We start from the raw sequence: 20,796 nt of genomic DNA on the forward strand, positions 1-20,796 counted from the left end.
GGCACACGGGGCAGCAGCCGTGTGTCACTGCCCTCAGGGGACATTATGGGACATTTGGGGGACACTTGGGGACACACTGACCGACGGCACGCGGGTCAGCAGCTGCTCCTCGGCCTTGCTGAACAGAACCTTGCTCTGGATGGCGGCCACGGCCTCGGGGTGCAGCTGCCGCATGGCCTGGCACGAGAGCCTGGGGACACCAGGGGACACCGGGGGGACACGTGTGACACCCCTGGGACATCCCTGTGACACGTGTGACACCCCCAGGGACACCACGGCCTCGGGGTGCAGCTGCCGCATGGCCTGGCACGAGAGCCTGGGGACACCAGGGGACACGCGTGACACCCCTGGGACACGCGTGACACCCCTGGGACATCCCTGTGACACGTGTGACACCCCTGGGACACCTTGAGGACGCCCTCAGGGAGACTGAGAGCCCTTGGGGACATCTAAGACACTTTGGGGACACCTTGAGGACGCCCTGGGGAACACCTGGACACTCCTCTGGGGACCTAAAGCTGAACCTCCCAGCGCTCCTGGGGGTCCCAGGGGTGTCACCTGTGTCCCCAGGTGTCACCTGTGTCCCCTGACCCCCCAAAGCCCCCCAGGGCCCCCCAGATGTCCCTCACTTGCAGATGACGGGGTCGTAGAGCAGCGAGTACCAGCGCTCCTGGATCTCCCTCAGGGTGAAGCGGCAGCTGAACTTCACCCCCAGGTGCACCGAGGTCAGGTCGTTGGTCTGCGCCCCGAAAAATCCAACAGGTGAGGGGTTCGGGGGGGGGCTGGGGGGGTCGGGGGGGGGCTGGGGGCACCCCCAAAGCTCCCAGGTGAGATGGGAGTCACCAAACCCCCCCCAAAGCCCCCGCCAGGTGTGACCACACCTGAACCGCCAGGAGCCGTCGGGTCCCAGGTGACCGTTCCGAGGTGATCCCCCCCAAACTCCCCGGGTCAGGGGGGGTGCCCAGAATTGAGGGGGGGGGGTCCCACACCTGGCTGGGGGTCCCCCGAAACCCCCCCCCCAGGTGTGTCCTGACCTGCAGCACGGCGTTGATGAGCAGCAGGTCGTCGGCGGGTTTCCACCTGCCCAGGTCGCGGGGGGCGGGGCTGGGTTTGCTCTTCTTGAGGCGTTTGGGCAGCGCCGGGGGGGGGGCCGGGCCCGGGGGGCACGGGGGGGGCACGGCCCGCGACACCTGGGGGGACACGGGGGTGGGTGACACCCGGGGGACACCTGGGGGACACCTGAGTGACTGGGGGGTGGCACCAGGGGGGACACGGGGGTGGGGGACACCTGGGGGACACCTGAGTGTCCCTGAGTGACTGGGGGGTGGCACCAGGGGGGACACGGGGGTGGGGGGACACCCGGGGGGTCCCGGGTGGCACCCCGGCTGTCCCCCCGTCCCCCATTCCCTCCCCCGTCATTCCCAGCCCCCCGGTGCGCCCTCCCCTCCCCCCCTCACCTTCCTGCGCTCCCCGGGCGGGGTCTCAGCGGGGGCCCCTCCCCCGCCCGCGGGGGGTCTCTGGGGGGGCTCGGGGCCGCCCTTGGCCCGCGAGGGTTTGGCCAGGCTGCTCTCGACCAGCTCGTCATCGAACTTGCGCCGCTTGATGAACCTGGGGCGGACGGGATGGACTGGGGGGACTGGGGGGAACTGGGGGGAACTGGGGGGGGAATGGGGGGACTGGGGGGACTGGGGGGGAATGGGGGGACTGGGGGGGAATGGGGGACTGGGGGGGGACTGGGGGGACTGGGGGGAATGGGGGGGAATGGGGGACTGGGGGGGACTGGGGGGGACTGGGGGGACTGGGGGAACTGGGGGGGAATGGGGGGACTGGGGGGACTGGGGGGACTGGGGGGGACTGGGGGGAATGGGGGGACTGGGGGGAATGGGGGGGACTGGGGGGAATGGGGGGAATGGGGGGGACTGGGGGGAATGGGGGGGACTGGGGGGAATGGGGGGACTGGGGGGGACTGGGGGGAATGGGGGGACTGGGGGGGCCCCCAGGGTCCCCCTCAAATGTCCCCAAGTGTCCCCACCCCCCATCCCGGGCTGGACTCAGCCTCAAACCCTCCAACACCCCCCCGTGTGTCCCCTCCCTGTCCCCCGGTGTCCCCGGTGTCTCCGGTGTCCCCGGTGTCCCCTCACCTGGAGGAGCTGCGCCGTTTGGGGACAGTCCCCCACGGGGGTGGCCGGGCCCCGCTTGGGCCCCGCCAGGGACTCCTCGTCCTCCGAGCGGCTGGTGGCCATGGCGGCCTCTGGGGACACGGAAATGTCACCTCTGTCCCCTCAGGGTGGCCTCAGACCCCCCCGGTGTCCCCAAACCCCCCCCCGGCCTCACCAGTCCCGGCAGCTCCGAGCAGCCACGGCTGCGCCACTTCCGGTACGCGCCGGAAAAAGGAATGACGTCACTGGTCGTGCAATGGGCGCCGCCATATTGAATGTTCCGTTGAGGCCACGGAGCGTGGCGCCATTTGGAGTGTGGGCAGGGCCGCGCTCGCCGCGCTCCGCCCGTTGTGGCCGGAGTTGTGGCGGGTCCGGAGCGGCCGGACTGACCCGCGGGGCGCGGACGTGTCACGTTAGCCCGGGACACACGGCCTGGCCTGACGGAGAAGCGGGCCACTCCCGTCATGGAGGCGGCCCACAACGATCATGGCGGCCGCCACGTCCATCATGGCGGCCGGCACACCCGTCATGGCGGCCGGCACACCCGTCATGGCGGCCGGTACACCCATAATGGCGGCCGCCCCACCCGTCATGGCGGCCTTCCCGGGACACTGAAGGAGCACTCGGGGTCTGTGTGGGGTCAGCGCCTTTTATTGGGGACAGAAATTGACCCCTGGGGACAAAGTGACCCTTGGGGACAGAGTGACCCCCGGGGGCGGTGGCTCTGTCCGGCCACTGCCCATCCCGGGAGCCGCAGGACACGGAGGGGCCTCCATGGGGCCTTCCCAGGGCCCGTCCCTGTCCCGTGTCCCTTTTCCCATGTCCATTTGTCCATTTGTCCATCCCGTGTCCATTTGTCCATCATGTCCATCCAGGATGTCCCTCAGGTGGATCCTGGTGTCCGCGGCCCGTCCCCATCCCTCCCGTGTCCCTCCCGTGTCCATCCCATGTCCATTTGTCCATCCTGTGTCCATGTCCCGTGTCCGTGTGTCCGTGTGTCCCTCAGGCAGAGCCCGGTGTCCGCGGCCCGTCCCCGTGTCCCGTGTCCGTGTGTCCGGTGTCCGTGTGTCCGGTGCCCGGCGTGGCGGCCCAGGGCGGCCGGTGGATGGTTCCGGTTCTCTCCTCGCGCGCCCCCGGCCGCTGCTCCCGCGGGATCCGCACGGCCCGGAACCGCGGCACGGCCGGGGGCGGCGCCCGCGCCCGCCGGAAAAAACCCCAGCTGCGGGCAGAGAGCGCCACGCGTCGCGACAGAACGCGATACGTCGTGATAGCACATGTGTCACGACAGGACACAATAGGACACAGGTGGGGAGGCGTGGTGTGACACGATGTGACAGGGGCACGTCACGACACGACACAACTGGGGTGCTACGTCGTGACAGGGCATGAAATGCGTGCTATTGCAGGACAACGTCACGACGTGTCACGATATGACAGGACATGACACAACTGGGGTGGCACAACGTGACAGGGCATGAAATGCGTGCTATCGCATGACACGTCACGACGTGTCACGATACGACAGGACATGACACAGCTGGGGTGCCACGTCGTGACAGGGCATGAAATGCGTGCTATTGCAGGACACGTCACGACGTGTCACGATATGACAGGACATGACACAACTGGGGTGCCACGTCGTGACAGGGCATGAAATGCGTGCTATCGCATGACACGTCATGACGTGTCACGATATGACAGGACATGACACAACCGGGGTGGCATGACGTGACACGGCGCGGCACGTCGCAACAAGGCACGACACGCGCGACACGTCGCGACGTGACACGACACGGCACGAGGCGTGGCGCTGTATCGCGACAGGCCGCTCCGTGTCGCGACATGCGGCGATAGCCCCTCACCTTCCAGAGCCCCAGCACGAGCAGGGCCAGCAGCAGCAGCCCCAGCAGCACCGCCAGCAGCAGCACCCACCAGGGGACGCCGGTGACGGCCACGCCCGGGTCCAGGTGCAGCGACACCGACATCTGCGGGGTCACGGGGGTCACCGGGGGGTCACGGGGGTCACCGGGGGGTCACGGGGGTCATGGGGACATCGGGGGGGCTTGGGGACATGGTGGGGGGGGGGATCCTGGGGAGGTCATGAGGGGTCCGGGGCTGTCCCCAGATGTCCCCGGGTGTCTCCAGGTGTCCCCAGATGTCCCCAGGTGACCCTGGTTGTCCCCGGGTGACCCCAGGGGTGTCCCCAGGTGTCCCCAGGGGTGTTCCCGAGTGTCCCCAGGGGTGTCCCCAGGTGTCCCCAGGTGTCCCTAGGTGTCCCCAGATCTCCCCGGGGTGTCCCCAGGTGTCCCCAGGGGTGTCCCCAGATGTTCCCAGGTGTCCTTGGGTGTCCCCAGATGTCCCCAGGTGTCCCCAGGTGTCCTTGGGTGTCCCCAGGTGTCCCCAGGTGTCCCCAGATGTCCCCAGGTGTCCCCAGGTGTCCCCAGGTGTCCCCAGGTGTCCCCAGGTGTCCCCAGGGGTGTCCCCAGGTGTCCCCACCTGCACCTCGGCGTCCCTGATGACGACGTTCCCGCGGGGGGAGGTGACGGTGACCCCGGCGCGCACGACCAGCTCCAGGTTCTCCACATCCAGGAACTCCTGGGGGCCGGAGAGGGGTCGGGGCCCGGCTGAGCCCCCTCCCCACCCCGGGACCCCCCAGGACCCCTGTGCCCACCCTGGAACGCCGTGTCCCCAACCCGTGTCCCCTGTGCCCCCACCCACTCCCGGCACTCCCCGGGACCCTCCTGTCCCCGTCCCCTCTGTCTCCTGTCCCCCCCTGTCCCCACCCCGGCACCGCCCTGCTCCCGGGACTCCCCTGTCCCCCTGTCCCCTGTCCCCTGTCACCCCTGTGCCCTGTCCCCTGGCCCTGTCCCCCATCCCCTGTCCCTGTCCCTGTCCCCCTGTCCCCCGTCCCCTGTCCCTGTCCCCCCGTCCCCCGTCCCCTGTCCCTGTCCCCTGTCCCCTGTCCCCCTGTCCCCTGTCCCTGTCCCCCCTGTCCCTGTCCCCTGTCCCCCCTGCCCCCTGCTACTGTCCTTGTCCCCTGTCCCTGTCCCCCCCATCCCCTGTCCCCTGTCCCTGTCCCTGTCCCCCCGTCCCTGTCCCCTTGTCCCCTGTCCCCCCTGTCCCTGTCCCCTGTCCCTCTCCCTGTCCCCTGTCCCTGTCCCCCCTGTCCCCTGTCCCCTTGTCCCCTGTCCCCCCGTCCCCCCCCTCCCCTGTCCCTGTCCCCCCTGTCCCCTGTCCCCCCCATCCCCTGTCCCTGCCCCCCTGTCCCCCCCATCCCCTGTCCCTGTCCCCCCTGTCCCCCCCATCCCCTGTCCCCCCTGTCCCCTGTCCCTGTCCCCTGTCCCCTTGTCCACTGTCCCCCCTGTCCCCCCCGTCCCCTGTCCCGGTCCCTCTGACCTCCAGGAACGTCCCGTTCCAGAGGCGGCCCCGCGCCCGCAGCTCCGAGCGCTCCAGCGACGGCAGCGGGCACCGGAACGGGCGGCAGCGGGCCGAGCCCCGGGCACAGTCCTGGGGACAGGGACGGTGACACCGGGGGACGGGGACAGTGACACCGGGGGACGGGGACACCGGGGGACGGGGACACCGGGGGACAGGGACACCGGGGGACGGGGACACCGGGGGACGGGGACACCGGGGGACGGGGACACCGGGGGACAGGGACGGTGACACCGGGGGATGGGGACAGCGGGGGACAGGGACAGTGACACCAGGGGACAGGGACAGCGGCGGACAGGGACGGTGACACCGGGAGACAGGGACAGCGGGGGACGGGGACACCGGGGGGGCAGGGACACCGGGGGACGGGGACACCGGGGCACAGGGACAGCGGGGGGACAGCGTGGGGACAGCCCGGGAATTGAAGGGACACCCAGGGAATTAAGGGGACACCCCAAGGGCAGGAGGGACACCCCAAGGGCAGCGGGGACACCCCAAGGGCAGGAGGGACACCCCGAAGGCAGCGGGGACACCCCAAAGGCAGTGGGGACACCCCAAAGGCAGCGGGGACACCCCAAGGGCAGGAGGGACACCCCAAGAGCAGCGGGGACACCCCGAAGGCAGCGGGGACACCCCAAGGGCAGCGGGGACACCCCAAAGGCAGCGGGGACACCCCAAGAGCAGGAGGGACACCCCAAAGGCAGCGGGGACACCCCAAGGGCAGCGGGAACACCCCAAGAGCAGCGGGGACCCCCAAAGGCAGCGGGGACACCCCAAGGGCAGCGGGGACACCCCGAAGGCAGCGGGGACACCCCAAAGGCAGCGGGGACACCCCGAAGGCAGGAGGGACACCCCGAAGGCAGCGGGGACACCCCAAAGGCAGCGGGGACACCCCAAGGGCAGGAGGGACACCCCGAGAGCAGCGGGACCCCAACCCCCCCCCACTCACCAGGGTCACGTTCCTCCTCTTCCTCCCCGCGGGGACCCACCACGAGCGGCTCGGGGGCTCCTCGGGGGGACCCCCCCGGCCCGGCGGCTCCTGGGGGGGCAGGATGGGCGTGGGGGGGGGGGGACAGGGACCCCCGGGCACCGCTGGGAACCCCTGGGCACCCCTGAACCCCCCCCGGACACCCCTGGACACCCCCGGACCCCCCCGAACCCCCCTGGACACCCCCGAACCCCCCCCGGACACCCCTGGGCACCCCTAAACCCCCCCGAACCCCCCTGGACACCTTTGGACACCCCTAAAACCCCCCGGACCTCCCTGGACATCCCTAAAACCCCCAGGACCCCCTCCTCGGACACCCCCTGGACACGTTTGGACACCCCCAACCCCCCCCGTGCCCCCCAAATCTGACCATGGCGAGGCGCAGGGGGTTGGCGGGGGGGCTGCAGGGCACCGGGGGGGTCCCCATCTCCAGGCTCAGGGGGTACAGCAGCCACTTCCCGTTGGGCAGCTCCAGCGGCCACTGCACGGTCAGCGCGGCCGAGCCGGGGGTCTTCAGCACCGGCCCCCGCTGCGACACCTGGGGGGGCGGGAAGGGGACCCCCGGAACATCAGGGGCGGCCCAGGGGAGCCCCGACCCCAAAAACAGCCCCGACCCCAAAAATGTCCCCTGGATGGAGACCCCACCCCAAAAACAGCCCCGACCCCAAAAACGTCCCCTGGATGGAGACCCCACCCCAAAAACAGCCCCGACCCCAAAAACAGCCCCTGGATGGAGACCCCACCCCAAAAACAGCCCCGACCCCAAAAACAGCCCCTGGATGGAGACCCCACCCCAAAACCAGCCCCGACCCCAAAAACAGCCCCGACCCCAAAAACTGCCCCTGGATGGAGACCCGACCCCAAAACAGCCCCGACCCCAAAAACAGCCCCTGGATGGAGACCCGACCCCAAAAACAGCCCCGACCCCAAAAACAGCCCCTGGATAGAGACCCCACCCCAAAACCAGCCCCGACCCCAAAAATGTCCCCTGGATGGAGACCCGACCCCAAAACAGCCCTGACCCCAAAAACAGCCCCGACCCCATAAACAGCCCCTGGATGGAAACCTGACCCCAAAACAGCCCCGACCCCAAAAACAGCCCCTGGATGGAGACCCGACCCCAAAACCAGCCCCGACCCCAAAAACAGCCCCCCACCCCAAAACACCCCTTCAATGTACTCTAACCCGTTTTGGGGGGTTCTCTGTTTTGGGGATGACCCTATTTTGGGGTGTCCCCATTTCGGTGTCCCCATTTCGGTGTCCCCATTTCGGGGTGTCCCCATTTCGGTGTCCCCGTTTCGGTGTCCCCGTTTCGGGGTGTCCCCATTTCGGTGTCCCCATTTCGGAGTCCCCATTTCGGGGTGTCCCCATTTCGGGGTCCCCATTTCGGAGTCCCGTTTTTGGGGTGTCCCCATTTCGGTGTCCCCGTTTTGGGGTCTATATTTCGGGGTGTCCCCGTTTCGGTGTCCCCATTTCGGGGTGTCCCCATTTCGGGGTGTCCCCGTTTCGGGGTCTATATTTCGGGGTGTCCCCATTTCGGGGTGTCCCCATTTCGGGGTCCCGTTTTTGGGGTGTCCCCATTTCGGGGTCTATATTTCGGGGTGTCCCCATTTCGGTGTCCCCATTTCGGTGTCCCCATTTCGGGGTGTCCCCGTTTCGGGGCGTCCCCGTTTCGGGGCGTCTCTCACCGTGACCTCGAAGCGGACGGCGCTGCCCACCTGGCTCTCCCTCTTCACCGCGCTCTCGCCCAGCACCTGCCCCCCAAAAAACAGCCGGGGGGGCACGGCCACGCTGCGGGGACAGCGCTGTTGGAGGGGGGGATCCCCGGGGCGGGGGGTCCCCACCCCAAAACCGCCGCCCCGGTCCCCCCAAAACCCCGGGCCCCGCTCACCCGCTCACGGCCAGCGGCAGCTCGATGACCACGCGGGCGCGGGCGACCACCGGCCCCAGCCCCGGCTGCTCGCTGGTGCTGGGGGGGAATTGGGGGGTCGGGGGGGTGAAATCCCAAAAAAAAACCCCCCAAGGGATGTGGGGGGGGGGAGGTGGAGCCCCAGATTGCAGCCCCTCGGCACGGGGATTTTGGGGCGGGGGGGGAGTGGAGTGTGAGAGGATCTGGGGTTTGTTGCTGAATTCTCCGGGGATTTGGTGCACAAATGGGGGGCTCTGACCCCCGAATCCCCCCGGGATTCACCCCAAATGTGGGGGGATCTGAGCCCCGAATCCCCCCGGGATTCACCCCAAATGTGGGGATCTGAGCCCCGAATCCCCCCGGGATTCACCCCAAATGTGGGGATCTGAGCCCCGAATCCCCCCGGGATTCACCCCAAATGTGGGGGGCTCCGACCCCCGAATCCCCCCGGGATTCACCCCAAATGTGGGGGGATCTGAGCCCCGAATCCCCCCGGGATTCACCCCAAATGTGGGGATCTGAGCCCCGAATCCCCCCGGGATTCCTGACCCCAAATCCTGGGGATCTGAGCCCCGAATCCCCCCGGGATTCACCCCAAATGTGGGCATCTGAGCCCCGAATCCCCCCGGATTCCTGACCCCAAATGTGGGGGGCTCCGACCCCCGAATCCCCCCGGGATTCACCCCAAATGTGGGGATCTGAGCCCCGAATCCCCCCGGGATTCACCCCAAATGTGGGGATCTGAGCCCCGAATCCCCCCGGGATTCCTGACCTCAAATCCTGGGGCTCTGAGCCCCCAATCCTCCCGGGATTCCTGACCCCAAATCCTGGGGATCTGAGCCCCGAATCCCCCCGGGATTCCTGACCTCAAATCCTGGGGCTCTGAGCCCCCAATCCTCCCGGGATTCCTGACCCCAAATCCTGGGGATCTGAGCCCCGAATCCCCCCGGGATTCACCCCAAATCCTGGGGGATCTGAGCCCCGAATCCCCCCGGGATTCCTGACCCCAAATGTGTGGGGATGTGAGCCCCGAATCCCCCCGGGATTCCATCCCCAAATCCCCCAGGGCTTCACCCCAAATTCTGGGGGCTCGGACCCTCAAATCCCCCCGGGATTCCAGACCCCAAACCCTGGGGTCTCCATCCCCAAACCCTCCGGGGTTCTGGCCCCAAATCCTGGGGGCTCCAAACCCCAAATTTCCCGGGATTCTCACTCTCAACACCCCCGGGTTCTGGCCCCCAAATCCCGGGGGTCTCCATCCCCAATCCCGGGGGTCTCCAGCCCCAGTCCCGGGGGTCTCCAGCCCCCCGCCCGGGCTCTCACGTGGACAGCTCCAGCTGCACCTCCAGGTCCGTGGTGTGGATGGAGATGCCCGAGGTGCTGAGGATGAGGAAGAACCGCACCTGGGGGGTGTGGGGGGGGCACAGGTGAGCGCTGGGCGGGGCCGGGGGCCGGGGGAGGGCTCGGGGGGGGGTTTGGGGAGGGGGCTGCGCCCACCTGGGCCCCGCGTTTGAGGGGGTTCCCCAGCTCGCACTCCACCCTGGAGCCGTTCTGGTTGGCCAAGCACAGCACCTTGTCCTGGGGGGGGACAGGGCTGGGACCCCCTGCGGCACCCCGGGGGGCAGCCCGGGAGTGACCCCCACCCAGAGACCCCGGGACTGACCCCAACCCAGAGACCCCCGGGAGTGACCCCCACCCAGAGACCCCGGGACTGACCCCAACCCAGAGACCCCCGGAGTGACCCCAACCCAGAGACCCCGGGACTGACCCCAACCCAGAGACCCCGGGAGTGACCCCAACCCAGAGACCCCGGGAGTGACCCCCACCCGGAGACCCCCGGAGTGACCCCCACCCAGAGACCCCCGGAGTGACCCCAACCCAGAGACCCCCGGAGTGACCCCCACCCAGAGACCCTGGGAGTGACCCCCACCCGGAGACCCCCGGAGTGACCCCAACCCAGAGACCCCCGGAGTGACCCCAACCCAGAGACCCCCGGAGTGACCCCCACCCAGAGACCCTGGGAGTGACCCCCACCCGGAGACCCCCGGAGTGACCCCAACCCAGAGACCCCCGGAGTGACCCCCACCCGGAGACCCCCGGAGTGACCCCAACCCAGAGACCCCCGGAGTGACCCCAACCCAGAGACCCCGGGAGTGACCCCCACCCAGAGACCCCGGGACTGACCCCCACCCAGAGACCCCGGGAGTGACCCCCACCCAGAGACCCCGGGAGTGACCCCCACCCAGAGACCCCGGGAGTGACCCCAACCCAGAGACCCCGGGAGTGACCCCCACCCAGAGACCCCCGGAGTGACCCCCACCCAGAGACCCCGGGACTGACCCCAACCCAGAGACCCCGGGAGTGACCCCCACCCGGAGACCCCGGGAGTGACCCCCACCCAGAGACCCCGGGAGTGACCCCCACCCGGAGACCCCCGGAGTGACCCCAACCCAGAGACCCCGGGACTGACCCCAACCCAGAGACCGCCGGAGTGACCCCCACCCAGAGACCCCCGGAGTGACCCCCACCCAGAGACCCCCGGAGTGACCCCAACCCAGAGACCCCGGGAGTGACCCCCACCCAGAGACCCCGGGACTGACCCCAACCCAGAGACCCCGGGAGTGACCCCCACCCAGAGACCCCGGGAGTGACCCCCACCCAGAGACCCCGGGAGTGACCCCCACCCAGAGACCCCGGGACTGACCCCAACCCAGAGACCCCGGGAGTGACCTAAACCCAGAGACCCCCGGGAGTGATCCCCACCCGGAGACCCCCGGAGTGACCCCAACCCAGAGACCCCGGGACTGACCCCAACCCAGAGACCCCGGGAGTGACCTAAACCCAGAGACCCCGGGAGTGACCCCAACCCAGAGACCCCCGGGACTGACCCCAACCCAGAGACCCCCGTGGTCCCCTCCTGTCCCCCCTGTCACCCTGTCTCCCTCTGTCCCTCCTGTCCCTCCCTGTCCCATGTCCCCTGTCCCCCCATCACCCCCATCCCCCCCTGTCCCCCCGTCCCTCCTGTCCCCCCGTGTCCCCTGTCTCCCTCTGTCCCCTCCTGTCCCCCCGTGTCCTCTATGTCCCCTCCTGTCCCTACACCCCAAGACCCCCCACCCCCTCCTGTCCCCCCGATCCCCCGTCCCCTCCTGTCCCTCTGTCCCCGTGTCCCCCGTCCCTCTGTCCCTCCTGTCCCGCTGTCCCCTCTGTCCCCCTGTGTCCCCCTGTCCCGCTGTCCCCTCTGTCCCCCGTGTCCCCGTCGCTCACTGTCCCCGCGGTGTCGTCGGGCCGCAGGGCGGCGTAGGGCAGCTCGGGGGGGAAGGTGGCCACCAGCAGGGCCTGGTGGGCGTCGTCCCCGTCCCTCTGGGGGTCCCGGGGGTCCGAGGGCTCGTTGGTCACCTGCACCTCCAGGGCCACGTCCTTCTGGTCACTCACGGCGAAGATGGCCGTGCCGTCCTCGTCCCTGCGGGCACGGCCACCGTGAGAACACTGGGGACATCCCTGGTCGCTCAGTGACGGTGGCAGTGCCAGCCTTGTCCCCATGACTGCCCTGGGGACATCCCTGGTCACTCAGTGAGGTGGCAGTGCCAGCCTTGTCCCCATGACTGCCCTGGGGACATCCCTGGTCACTCAGTGAGGTGGCAGTGCCAGCCTTGTCCCCATGACTCCCTTGGGGACATCCTCGGCCCCTTCCAATGACGGTGGCAGTGCCATCCTCGTCCCTGTGACAGCCTTGGGGACACCCCCAGCCCTTTCCGATGAAGGTGGCAGTGCCATCATGGCTCATGTGACAGCCCTGGGGACATCCCCGCAGCGCCGGTGGCAGTGCCATCGTCACCCCTGGGACAGCCTTGGGGACACCCCCGCAGCGCTGGTGGCAGTGCCATCGTCACCCCTGGGACAGCCTTGGGGACACCCCCGCAGCGCCGGTGGCAGTGCCATCGTCACCCCTGGGACAGCCTTGGGGACACCCCCGCAGCGCTGGTGGCAGTGCCATCGTCACCCCTGGGACAGCCTTGGGGACACCCCCGCAGCGCCGGTGGCAGTGCCATCGTCACCCCTGGGACAGCCTTGGGGACACCCCCGCAGCGCCGGTGGCAGTGCCACTGTCACCCCTGGGACAGCCTTGGGGACACCCCCGCAGCGCTGGTGGCAGTGCCAGCCGGTCCCCGCGGGCGCTGTCCCCTCACCTGGGCAGGGGCAGGAAGTCGCTGTCCCCCAGGCGGGCGCAGAAGCGCGGCCGCAGCTCCAGGTGGCTCTGGCAGATCTTGTCATCGCCGCAGCCCTGGCGCAGGAAGTGCACCTGCGGGGACACCGCGGGGACAGTGCGGGGACAGTGCGGGGACACCGCGGGGACACGGAGACAATGCGGGGACACCCGGGGGGGGACGCTCCCGGGAATGGGGGGACACTGCAGGTGGCACCAGGGGACACGCCATGTGGGCCCAGGTGGGACAAGGGGGACACAGAGGACACTGCAGGTGGCCCCAGGTGGGATGGGGGGACACGGGAGGGACACTGGGGGACACGGGGGCAGACAGGAGGACACTGGGGGACACAGGTGACACTGCCAGTGTCCCAAACTGGGATGGGGGGACACACGAGGGGATACCAGGGACACTGGGGTGGGGGGACACAGGGGACACAGGGGTGACACAGGGGGGTGACACAGGGGGGTGACACAGGTGACACACAGGTGACACAGGTGACACACCTCGGCGCGGTGCGTGCTGGGCTCGCGGGGACTCAGCGCAGGGGACAGCGGGGGCAGCGCCGTCCCCCGGCCCCCCCGGGGTCCCCCGCCGGTCCCCGCGATGGCGAAGGCCAGGGTGACATCGATGGGGCGGAGCTTGTCCCGGATGTCATCCTGCGGGAGCGAGAGGAGGAGGAGGAGGAGGGGAGGAAGGTCAGGGGGGCGCTCGGGGACACCCGGGGGGGACAAGGGGGGCGGGGACAGAGGTGAGGGGGAGGGGGAGGAGGAGGAGGAGGTGGGGACGGGGACGAGGATGAGGGACAAAGCTGAGGCTGAGGAAGGTGAGGATGAGGAAGAGGAGGCTGAGGAAGAGGAGCCTGAGGAACGCGAGGCTGAGGAAGGCCAGCCTGAGGCCAAGGAGGGTGAGGATGAGGATGAGGATGAGGATGAGGATGAGGATGAGGATGAGGATGAGGAAGAGGATGAGGATGAGGATGAGGAGGCCAGCTCGAGGCCAAGGAAGGTGAGGGTGAAGAAGAAGAGGGTGAGGATGAGGAAGGCCAGCCGGGGGCCGAGGCTGAGGAAGGTGAGGATGAGGATGAGGATGAGGATGAGGATGAGGATGAGGATGAGGATGAGGATGAGGATGAGGATGAGGATGAGGAGCCCAGCCCGGGGGCCGAGGCCGGGGAAGGTGAGGCCGAGGAGGATGAGGCTGAGGCCGAGGAAGAGCAGCCCGAGGCCGAAGCACGCACGTGCAGGCGGAAGGTGCCGCCGGCGCAGCGCCGCTCCCGCGGCCGCGGCAGCTGCAGCGCCCCCCGCAGTTGGTTCTCGGCATCGGCCGCAGCCCGGCCCTGGAAGGAGCCCCGGGGGCTCTGCCCGCGCCGCCGCCGCTCCCCGTCCGCCTCCAGCACCCACCGCAGCTCTGCGGGGCACCCAGGGGTGGGGGTCAGCGGGGGCACAGGGGTGGGGGCACCCAGGGGTGGGGGGCACCCAGGGGTGGGGGGTCCCAAAGGACGGGGGTACTCAGGGATTGGGGATCCCCAGGGATGGGGGGGTCAGGGTTGGGGGCACCCAGCGGTGGGGGGGGTCCCAAAAGATGGGGGGTCCTCGGGGATTGGGGGGATCTCAGAAATTTTGGGGGGGGGGGGGTCCTGGAGATCCCCAGGGATGGGGTGTCTCAAGGGATGGGGGTCCTAGGGGTGGGGGGGTCCAGAGATGGGGTGTCAGGGGACGGGGTCCCGGGGGTTGGGGTCTTTAGGGATTGGGGGGGGGGGGTCCCCAGGGATGGGGGTGCTCAGGGATGGGGGGTCCCAGAGGATGGGGGAGCCCCCCGGGGTGAGTGGGATCCCCAGGAATGGAGGGCACACTCAACGACGGAGAACTCTCAGGGACGGGGGGGGATGTTCAGGGCTTGGGGACCCCCAGAGATTGGGGGACCCCCAGGTCTCGGGGAGACCCCCAGGTCCCGGGGGACCCCGCACTCACCGAGGCGCGGGCTGTCCCCGCCCGCGCTGCCCGTGTAGCTGAAACACGCTCGCACCTCCAGGCTGGGGGGGGTGAGGGGGGTCGGGGGGTCACTGCGGGGGTCCCGCCGCCCCCCGGGGGGGCTCGGGGACGGGGGGGACACGGGGACACCCACCAGACGCCGTCCTGGTCGCGGCACGTGTTCTGCTCCAGGTCGATTTGGGGCGGCAGCAGCGACACGTTCCGGGACACGTGAACCACCGGCCGCGCCCTTTTTGGGGAGGGGGGAAATGGGGGTCCCGGGGTGAGCCCCCCCCCGATCCTGAGGCCACCCCCAGCCCCGGGGAGACCCCCGGAATGGGGAGAGGGAGCCCCGAGGTGCCCGGGAGTGGGGGGCACTCGGGGGTGGGGGGATCCTGAGGGATTTGGGGGTGCTGGGGGTCCCAGGAATTGGGGGGGGGGGGGGGGGGGATGCTCTGGGGATTTGGGATTCTCAGGAATTTGGGGGGCTCCCGGGTGTCTCAGGAATTTGGGGACACTCCGGGATTTGGGATTCTCAGGAATTTGGGGGGTCCTGGGGGTCGCTCCGGGGATGGGGTTCTCAGGGATTTGGGGCTCCCGGGGGTCTCAGGAATTGGGGGACACTCCAGGGATTTGGGATTCTCAGGAATTTGGGGGGCTCCCGGGTGTCTCAGGAATTTGGGGACACTCCAGGGATTTGGGATTCTCAGGAATTTGGGGGGTCCTAGGGGTCGCTCCGGGGATGGGGTTCTCAGGGCTTTGGGGCTCCCGGGGGTCTCGGGTCTCAGGAATTTGGGGGCGCTCAGGGATTTGGGATTCCCGGGAATTTGGGGCGCTCCCGGGGGGGGGTCTCACCTGTAGAGCACCACGGTGTCCGACAGGGAGCCCACCAGCAGGTCGGGGTACAGGTTCCCGTCCACGTCCAGCCCCCCCGACAGCGAGTACCCGAACGCCGAGACCCCCACGGCCTCCCCGTCCAGCACCTGGCCAGGGGGCGGCCCTGGGTGAGCCGGGACCCCCCCGGGACCCCCCCGGGACCCCCCCGGGACCCCCCCGGGACCCCCCGGGACCCCCTCACCTGGGCGGGGGTGGTGACGATGCCCAGGGCGCTGCCGTGGTAAATGAACACTTTGCCCGCGCCGTCGAAAGGAGCCCCCACGGCCAGGTCTGGGGGGGACCCGGGGATTTGGGGGGGTCGGAGCCCTCCCCAGAGACCCCCGTGGGGTGTAGCCCCTCCTCAGGGGGACCCCAAAAAGTCCCTGAGCCCCCCCGGGCTCGGTTCTGTCATGGTGAGGTGACCCATGGAGCCATGCCCAGGTCTTGGAGACCCCCCCCCCAAAAAACTCCCAAATCCCCCCCAAATCCCCTCACCCTCAAATTCATCATACTTCAGGTCCATCCCCGGACCCCAAAATCCCCCCAAACCCTCCCCCAAAACCCCCCGAAATGCCCCCAAACCCCCCAAATCCCCTCACCCTAAAACCCATCGTGGTTTTGGTCCATCCCCAGACCCCAAACCCCACCCCAAATCCCCCGAAATCTCCCCCAAACCCCCCCAAATCCCCCCGAAACCCTCCTCAAATCCCCCCCCCCCAAAAATCCCCTCAAGCCCAAACCCATCGCACTTGAGGTCCATGTCCAGACCCCCAAACCCCCCCCCAAATCCCCCCCAAACTCCTCCGAAATCCCCCCAAAACCCCCCAAACCCCCCAAACCCCCCCGAAGTCCCCCCAAATCCCCCCCAAACCCCCCCAAATCCCCCCCAAACCCGCCCCAAACCCCCCGAAATCCCCCCAAACCCCCCCAACTCCCCCCGAAATCCCCCCCAAACCCCCCAAATCCCCCCCAACTCCCCCCGAAATCCCCCCAAATCCCCCCCAAACCCCCCCGAAATCCCCCGAAGTCCCCCCAAACCTCCCAAACCCGCCCCAAAATCCCCCAAATCCCCCCGAAATCCCCCCCAAATCCCCCCAAACCCCCCGAAATCCCCCCAAACCCGCCCCAAACCCCCCCGAAATCCCCCGAAGTCTCCCCAAACCCCCCCGAAATCCCCCCAAATCCCCCCCGAAATCCCCCCAAAGCCCCCTCACCCTCAAAGCCATCGTGGTCGAGGTCTCCGGCGGAGCTGAGCGCCGCCCCGAACATGGAGCCGCGGGAGCCGTTGAGGCGCAGGGGGGTCGCGCTGTCCCAGAGCCCCCCCGGGTTGATGTAAACGTACACGGCGCCCCCGATCTCCTCCTGCCGCCCGAAAAAGTGGGGGGCCCCCACGGCCAGGTCCATCCAGCTGTGGGGGGCAGCAGAAATGGGGGGAGGGATGTGCATGGGGGGGTCTGAAGGGGATATTGGGGGGCTCAGGGGTTTGGGGGGGTCTGAATGGGATTTTGGGGGGCTCAGGGGTTTGGGGGGCTCAGGGGTTTGGGGGGGTCTGAAAGGGATTTTGAGGGGACTCAGGGGTTTGGGGGGGTCTGAATGGGATTTTGGGGGGCTCCGGGGTTTGGGGGTCCTGGGAAGGATCTGCATAGGGGGGTCTGAATAGGATTTGGGGGGGGTCTCAGGGGTTTGGGGGTCCTGGGGTGGGATGTGCACCGGGGGGTTTTACCGGGATTTGGGGGTCTCAGGGATTGCGGGTCCCCGCATGGGCTTTGCCCTTTGGGGTCTCCCCGGGATTTTTTGAGGGGTCCCCGCAGGTGACACAGAGGTGTCCCACGGTGACAGGGGTGACAGGGACACATCCTACAGTGACCCGGGTGACAGTGCCGTGTCCCACAGTGACCCAGGGAACAGGGACACATCCTACAGTGACCCGGGTGACAGGGACGTGTCCCACAGTGACCCAGGTGACAGGGACACATCCCAGAGTGACAAAGGTGACAGGGACCTCTCCCACAGTGACCCGGGTGACAGGGACCTGTCCCACAGTGACAAAGGTGACACAGCCACGTCCCACAATGACGGGGTGATAGGGACACATCCCAGAGTGACAAAGGTGACAGGGACCTGCCCCACAGTGACCCAGGGGACAGTGCCACGTCCCACAGTGACCCAGGGGACAGTGCCATGTCCCACAGTGACCCAGGTGACAGGGACGCATCCCAGAGTGACCCAGGTGACAGGGACCTGCCCCACAGTGACCCAGGGGACAGGGACACATCCCAGAGTGACCCGGGTGGACAGGGACCTGTCCCACAGTGACCCGGGTGACAGGGACACATCCTACAGTGACCCGGGTGACAGGGACGTGTCCCACAGTGACCCAGGGGACAGGGACACATCCAGAGTGACCCAGGTGGCAGGGACCTCTCCCACAGTGACAAAGGTGACACAGCCACGTCCCACAATGACGGGGTGACAGGGACACATCCCAGAGTGACAAAGGTGACAGGGACACATCCCCAGAGTGACCCGGGTGACAGGGACCTGCCCCACAGTGTCCCAGGGGACAGTGCCGCGTCCCCCCCGCCCACCCGTCGCTGTTGAGGTCCAGCACGGCCAGCGCGTGGCCGAAGGCCGAGGTCAGCTGCTGTCCGGCCAGCACGGCCTCGGCCACCAGGGGCGGTTGGCGCTGTCGCGGCGCAGGATGACAACGGCGCCCGTGTGGTTGGCGCGGGGGGCGCCGGTGACAAAACTCAGCTGCTGTCGCCGGGTCAGCCCCGACCCCGGAGTCCACCGAGAAGCCTGAGGGGACAGCCAGGGGTTGGGGACAGTCCGGTCACCCCGGGAACACCCAGAACCCCGAGGGGACAGCCAGGGGTTGGGACAGTCCGGTCACTCCGGGAACACCCAGAACCCCGAGGGGACATCGAGGGACAGCCCTGTCACCCCGGAATTATCCAGGATCCTACGGCGACATCGAGGGGACAGCCTAGGGTTGCCAGAAGGGCAGATTTTGGGGGAAAAGTTCAGATTTTGGGGGAGAAAATGGCAGAATTTGGGGGTGAAAGGGCAGATTTTTAGGGGAAAGGGCAGAATTTGGGGTGAAAATGGCAGAATTTGGGGGCGGGGGGGGGGCAGGGCAGCAAATTCCAGAGCAGAGCCCCCTCCCCACATGCAGTGGTTGCCGTGAGCAGCCCCCCGAGCCCCCCCAAAGCCCCCGAGCCCCCAGCCAGGCTCCAGCCCCCCCCCCAATCCATGCACCCCCCCCCCCCCATGCAAAAACATCACCGGGGACACGCGGGGACACGCGGGGACAAGCGGGGACACGCGGGGACATGCGGGGACATGCGGGGACACGCCAAGCGCAGGGACCCCCCCCTCCCCCAAAGATCTGGGACCCCCCCAGGGCTGGCAGTGCCCCCAGCACAGCGCTGGAACAGCGAGGGGACACGGGACAGGGCCGGGGGACAGGGGACAGGGCCGGGGACACAGGACAGGGGTGGGGACAGGGATTGGGGCCATGCAGTGGCGGGGGGGCGATGCGGCCACACGTGTGCGGGGTGACACCTGTGGGGACAGGGGCGTGGCCGGGACAGGTGTGTGACACCTGTGGGGACAGCGGTGTGTCCGGGGACAGAGGCGTGTCTGGGGACAGGTGTGTGACACCTGTGGGGCCAGGGGCGTGTCCGGGAACAGGGGCGTGTCTGGGGACAGGTGTGTGACACCTGTGGGGACAGGGGCGTGTCTGGGGACAGGTGTGTGACACCTGTGGGGACAGCGGCGTGTCCTGGGGACAGGTGTGTGACACTTGTGGCGACAGGAGAGTGTACAGGGACAGGTGTGTGACACCTGTGGGGACACAGGCACGTCTGGGGACACGAGAGGAGGAATCTGTGTCCAGGGGGGACACACACGAGTGTACAGGTGACACCTGAGTGTGTCACACACCTCTACAGGTGACACCCGCACAGCGACAAAGGGACATCCCTGAAAGCCACACGCGTGTCGGGGAAGGGCCGAGGGGACACGTGTGACCAGGACACTCGTGTGCCCGCAGGACCCTTCGCGGGACGGGGACGGGGGAGGCGACACGTCGCGGGGAGGGTCACACACGGCACACCACGCGGGTGACACTCGGGAGGTGACACGCGCGCGCCGTGCGGCACACGCACGAACCCAGGTAGGAATTGTGCGCCACGTCCGCGGCCGCGCCGGGGACCCTCTCTCCGGGCTGGGGGGTCCGGAAGACCCTCTGGTCGGGGGCGGCGCTCTCAATGTTTGTCACAAAGAGCAGCCCTGCGACCGCGACACACGCGCGACACACACACACACACACACACACACACAGAGGGGAGGGGGCGTCAGGGCGGCTCCGGGGGGGGCGCGGGGGGTGCCCCCCAGCCCCGTACCGAAGTAGCTGTTGGCGGGCACGGGGATGAGCGAGGGGTCCTGGTCCTTCTCGCCCCCCGCCTCGAAGGGGCCGGCGTCGGGGCGCAGCAGGTCCAGCGAGCTCTGGTTGAGCTGCTCCACTCGCAGGGTCCCTGCGGGCGGGCCCGGGGGGGACAGCGGGGACACCGTGGGGGACACCGTGGGGACACCGTGGGGACACCGTGGGGACACCCGAGCTCCGGGGAATTCGGGGTGGAGCAGCTCCGTGGGGTGAGAGGAGACATGGGGACACCGAGGGCCCCAGGGAGCTCTGGTTGAGCAAGGACCTCTCCCCAGGGTGAGGGGACATGGGGACACCGTGGGGACACCGTGGGGACACCGTGGGGGACCCTCCCGGGACCCTTTCGGGACCCCCCGAGCTCCGGGGAATTCGGGCGGAGCAGCTCCGTGGGCAGGAACCCCTCCCAGGGTGAGGGGACATGGGGACACCGTGGGGACACCCTGGGGACCCCCGAGCTCCGGGGAGTGCGGACGGAGCAGCTCCATGGGCAGGGGACCCCTCCCAAGGTGAGGGGGGACATGGGGACACCCAGGGACACCCCAGGGGACACCGAGGGACCCTCGTGCTGCAGCGAGCTCGGCTTGAGCACCCCCAAACCCGCACGGGGGGGTCCCAGCGCCCCTCATCCTCCAAACTGTGGGCACCCCCAGACCCCCAAACCCCCAATTTGGTGCCCCCCTCGCCCCTCACCTTTCCAGCTGTCGGTGCCGGGCGCCCCGAGCAGTAACACCCACCCAGACCCCCAGTTCCGGGGTCCCCCCTCCCCTCACCTTTCCAGTTGTAGGTGCCGGGGTCTCTCTGATC

The 20,796-nt window shown here is 68.7% G+C and overlaps 2 protein-coding genes across 2 annotated transcripts; both read right to left on the minus strand.

The window, feature by feature from the left end:
• Positions 1-33: 33 nt before the first annotated feature.
• MCRS1 (microspherule protein 1) lies at positions 34-2,374 on the minus strand. The gene is given in 7 exon segments (XM_066175080.1): positions 34-190; positions 630-739; positions 1,035-1,190; positions 1,458-1,608; positions 2,142-2,173; positions 2,175-2,251; positions 2,335-2,374. Coding segments are annotated over 6 exon segments (675 nt in total). The 5' UTR covers positions 2,244-2,251; positions 2,335-2,374.
• Positions 2,375-3,748: 1,374 nt separating this feature from the next.
• LOC136284709 (integrin alpha-7-like) lies at positions 3,749-20,790 on the minus strand (the record flags this gene model as incomplete). The annotated part of the gene is given in 23 exon segments (XM_066175079.1): positions 3,749-4,144; positions 4,656-4,754; positions 5,556-5,666; positions 6,544-6,633; positions 6,953-7,120; positions 8,271-8,373; positions 8,474-8,551; positions 9,815-9,894; positions 9,989-10,069; positions 11,756-11,951; positions 12,679-12,791; positions 13,203-13,355; positions 13,937-14,106; positions 14,670-14,731; positions 14,824-14,919; positions 15,525-15,652; positions 15,748-15,836; positions 16,760-16,953; positions 18,134-18,219; positions 18,222-18,326; positions 18,328-18,344; positions 19,719-19,838; positions 20,763-20,790. Coding segments are annotated over 23 exon segments (2,763 nt in total), but the record flags the coding sequence as incomplete, so codon positions are not given.
• Positions 20,791-20,796: the final 6 nt, after the last annotated feature.

This window comes from Chamaea fasciata, unplaced genomic scaffold (assembly GCF_029207755.1).
Source record: "Chamaea fasciata isolate MVZ Bird 193981 ecotype frontalis unplaced genomic scaffold, bChaFas1.0.hap1 SCAF_1289, whole genome shotgun sequence".
In the NCBI taxonomy this organism is placed as follows: domain Eukaryota; kingdom Metazoa; phylum Chordata; class Aves; order Passeriformes; family Sylviidae; genus Chamaea; species Chamaea fasciata.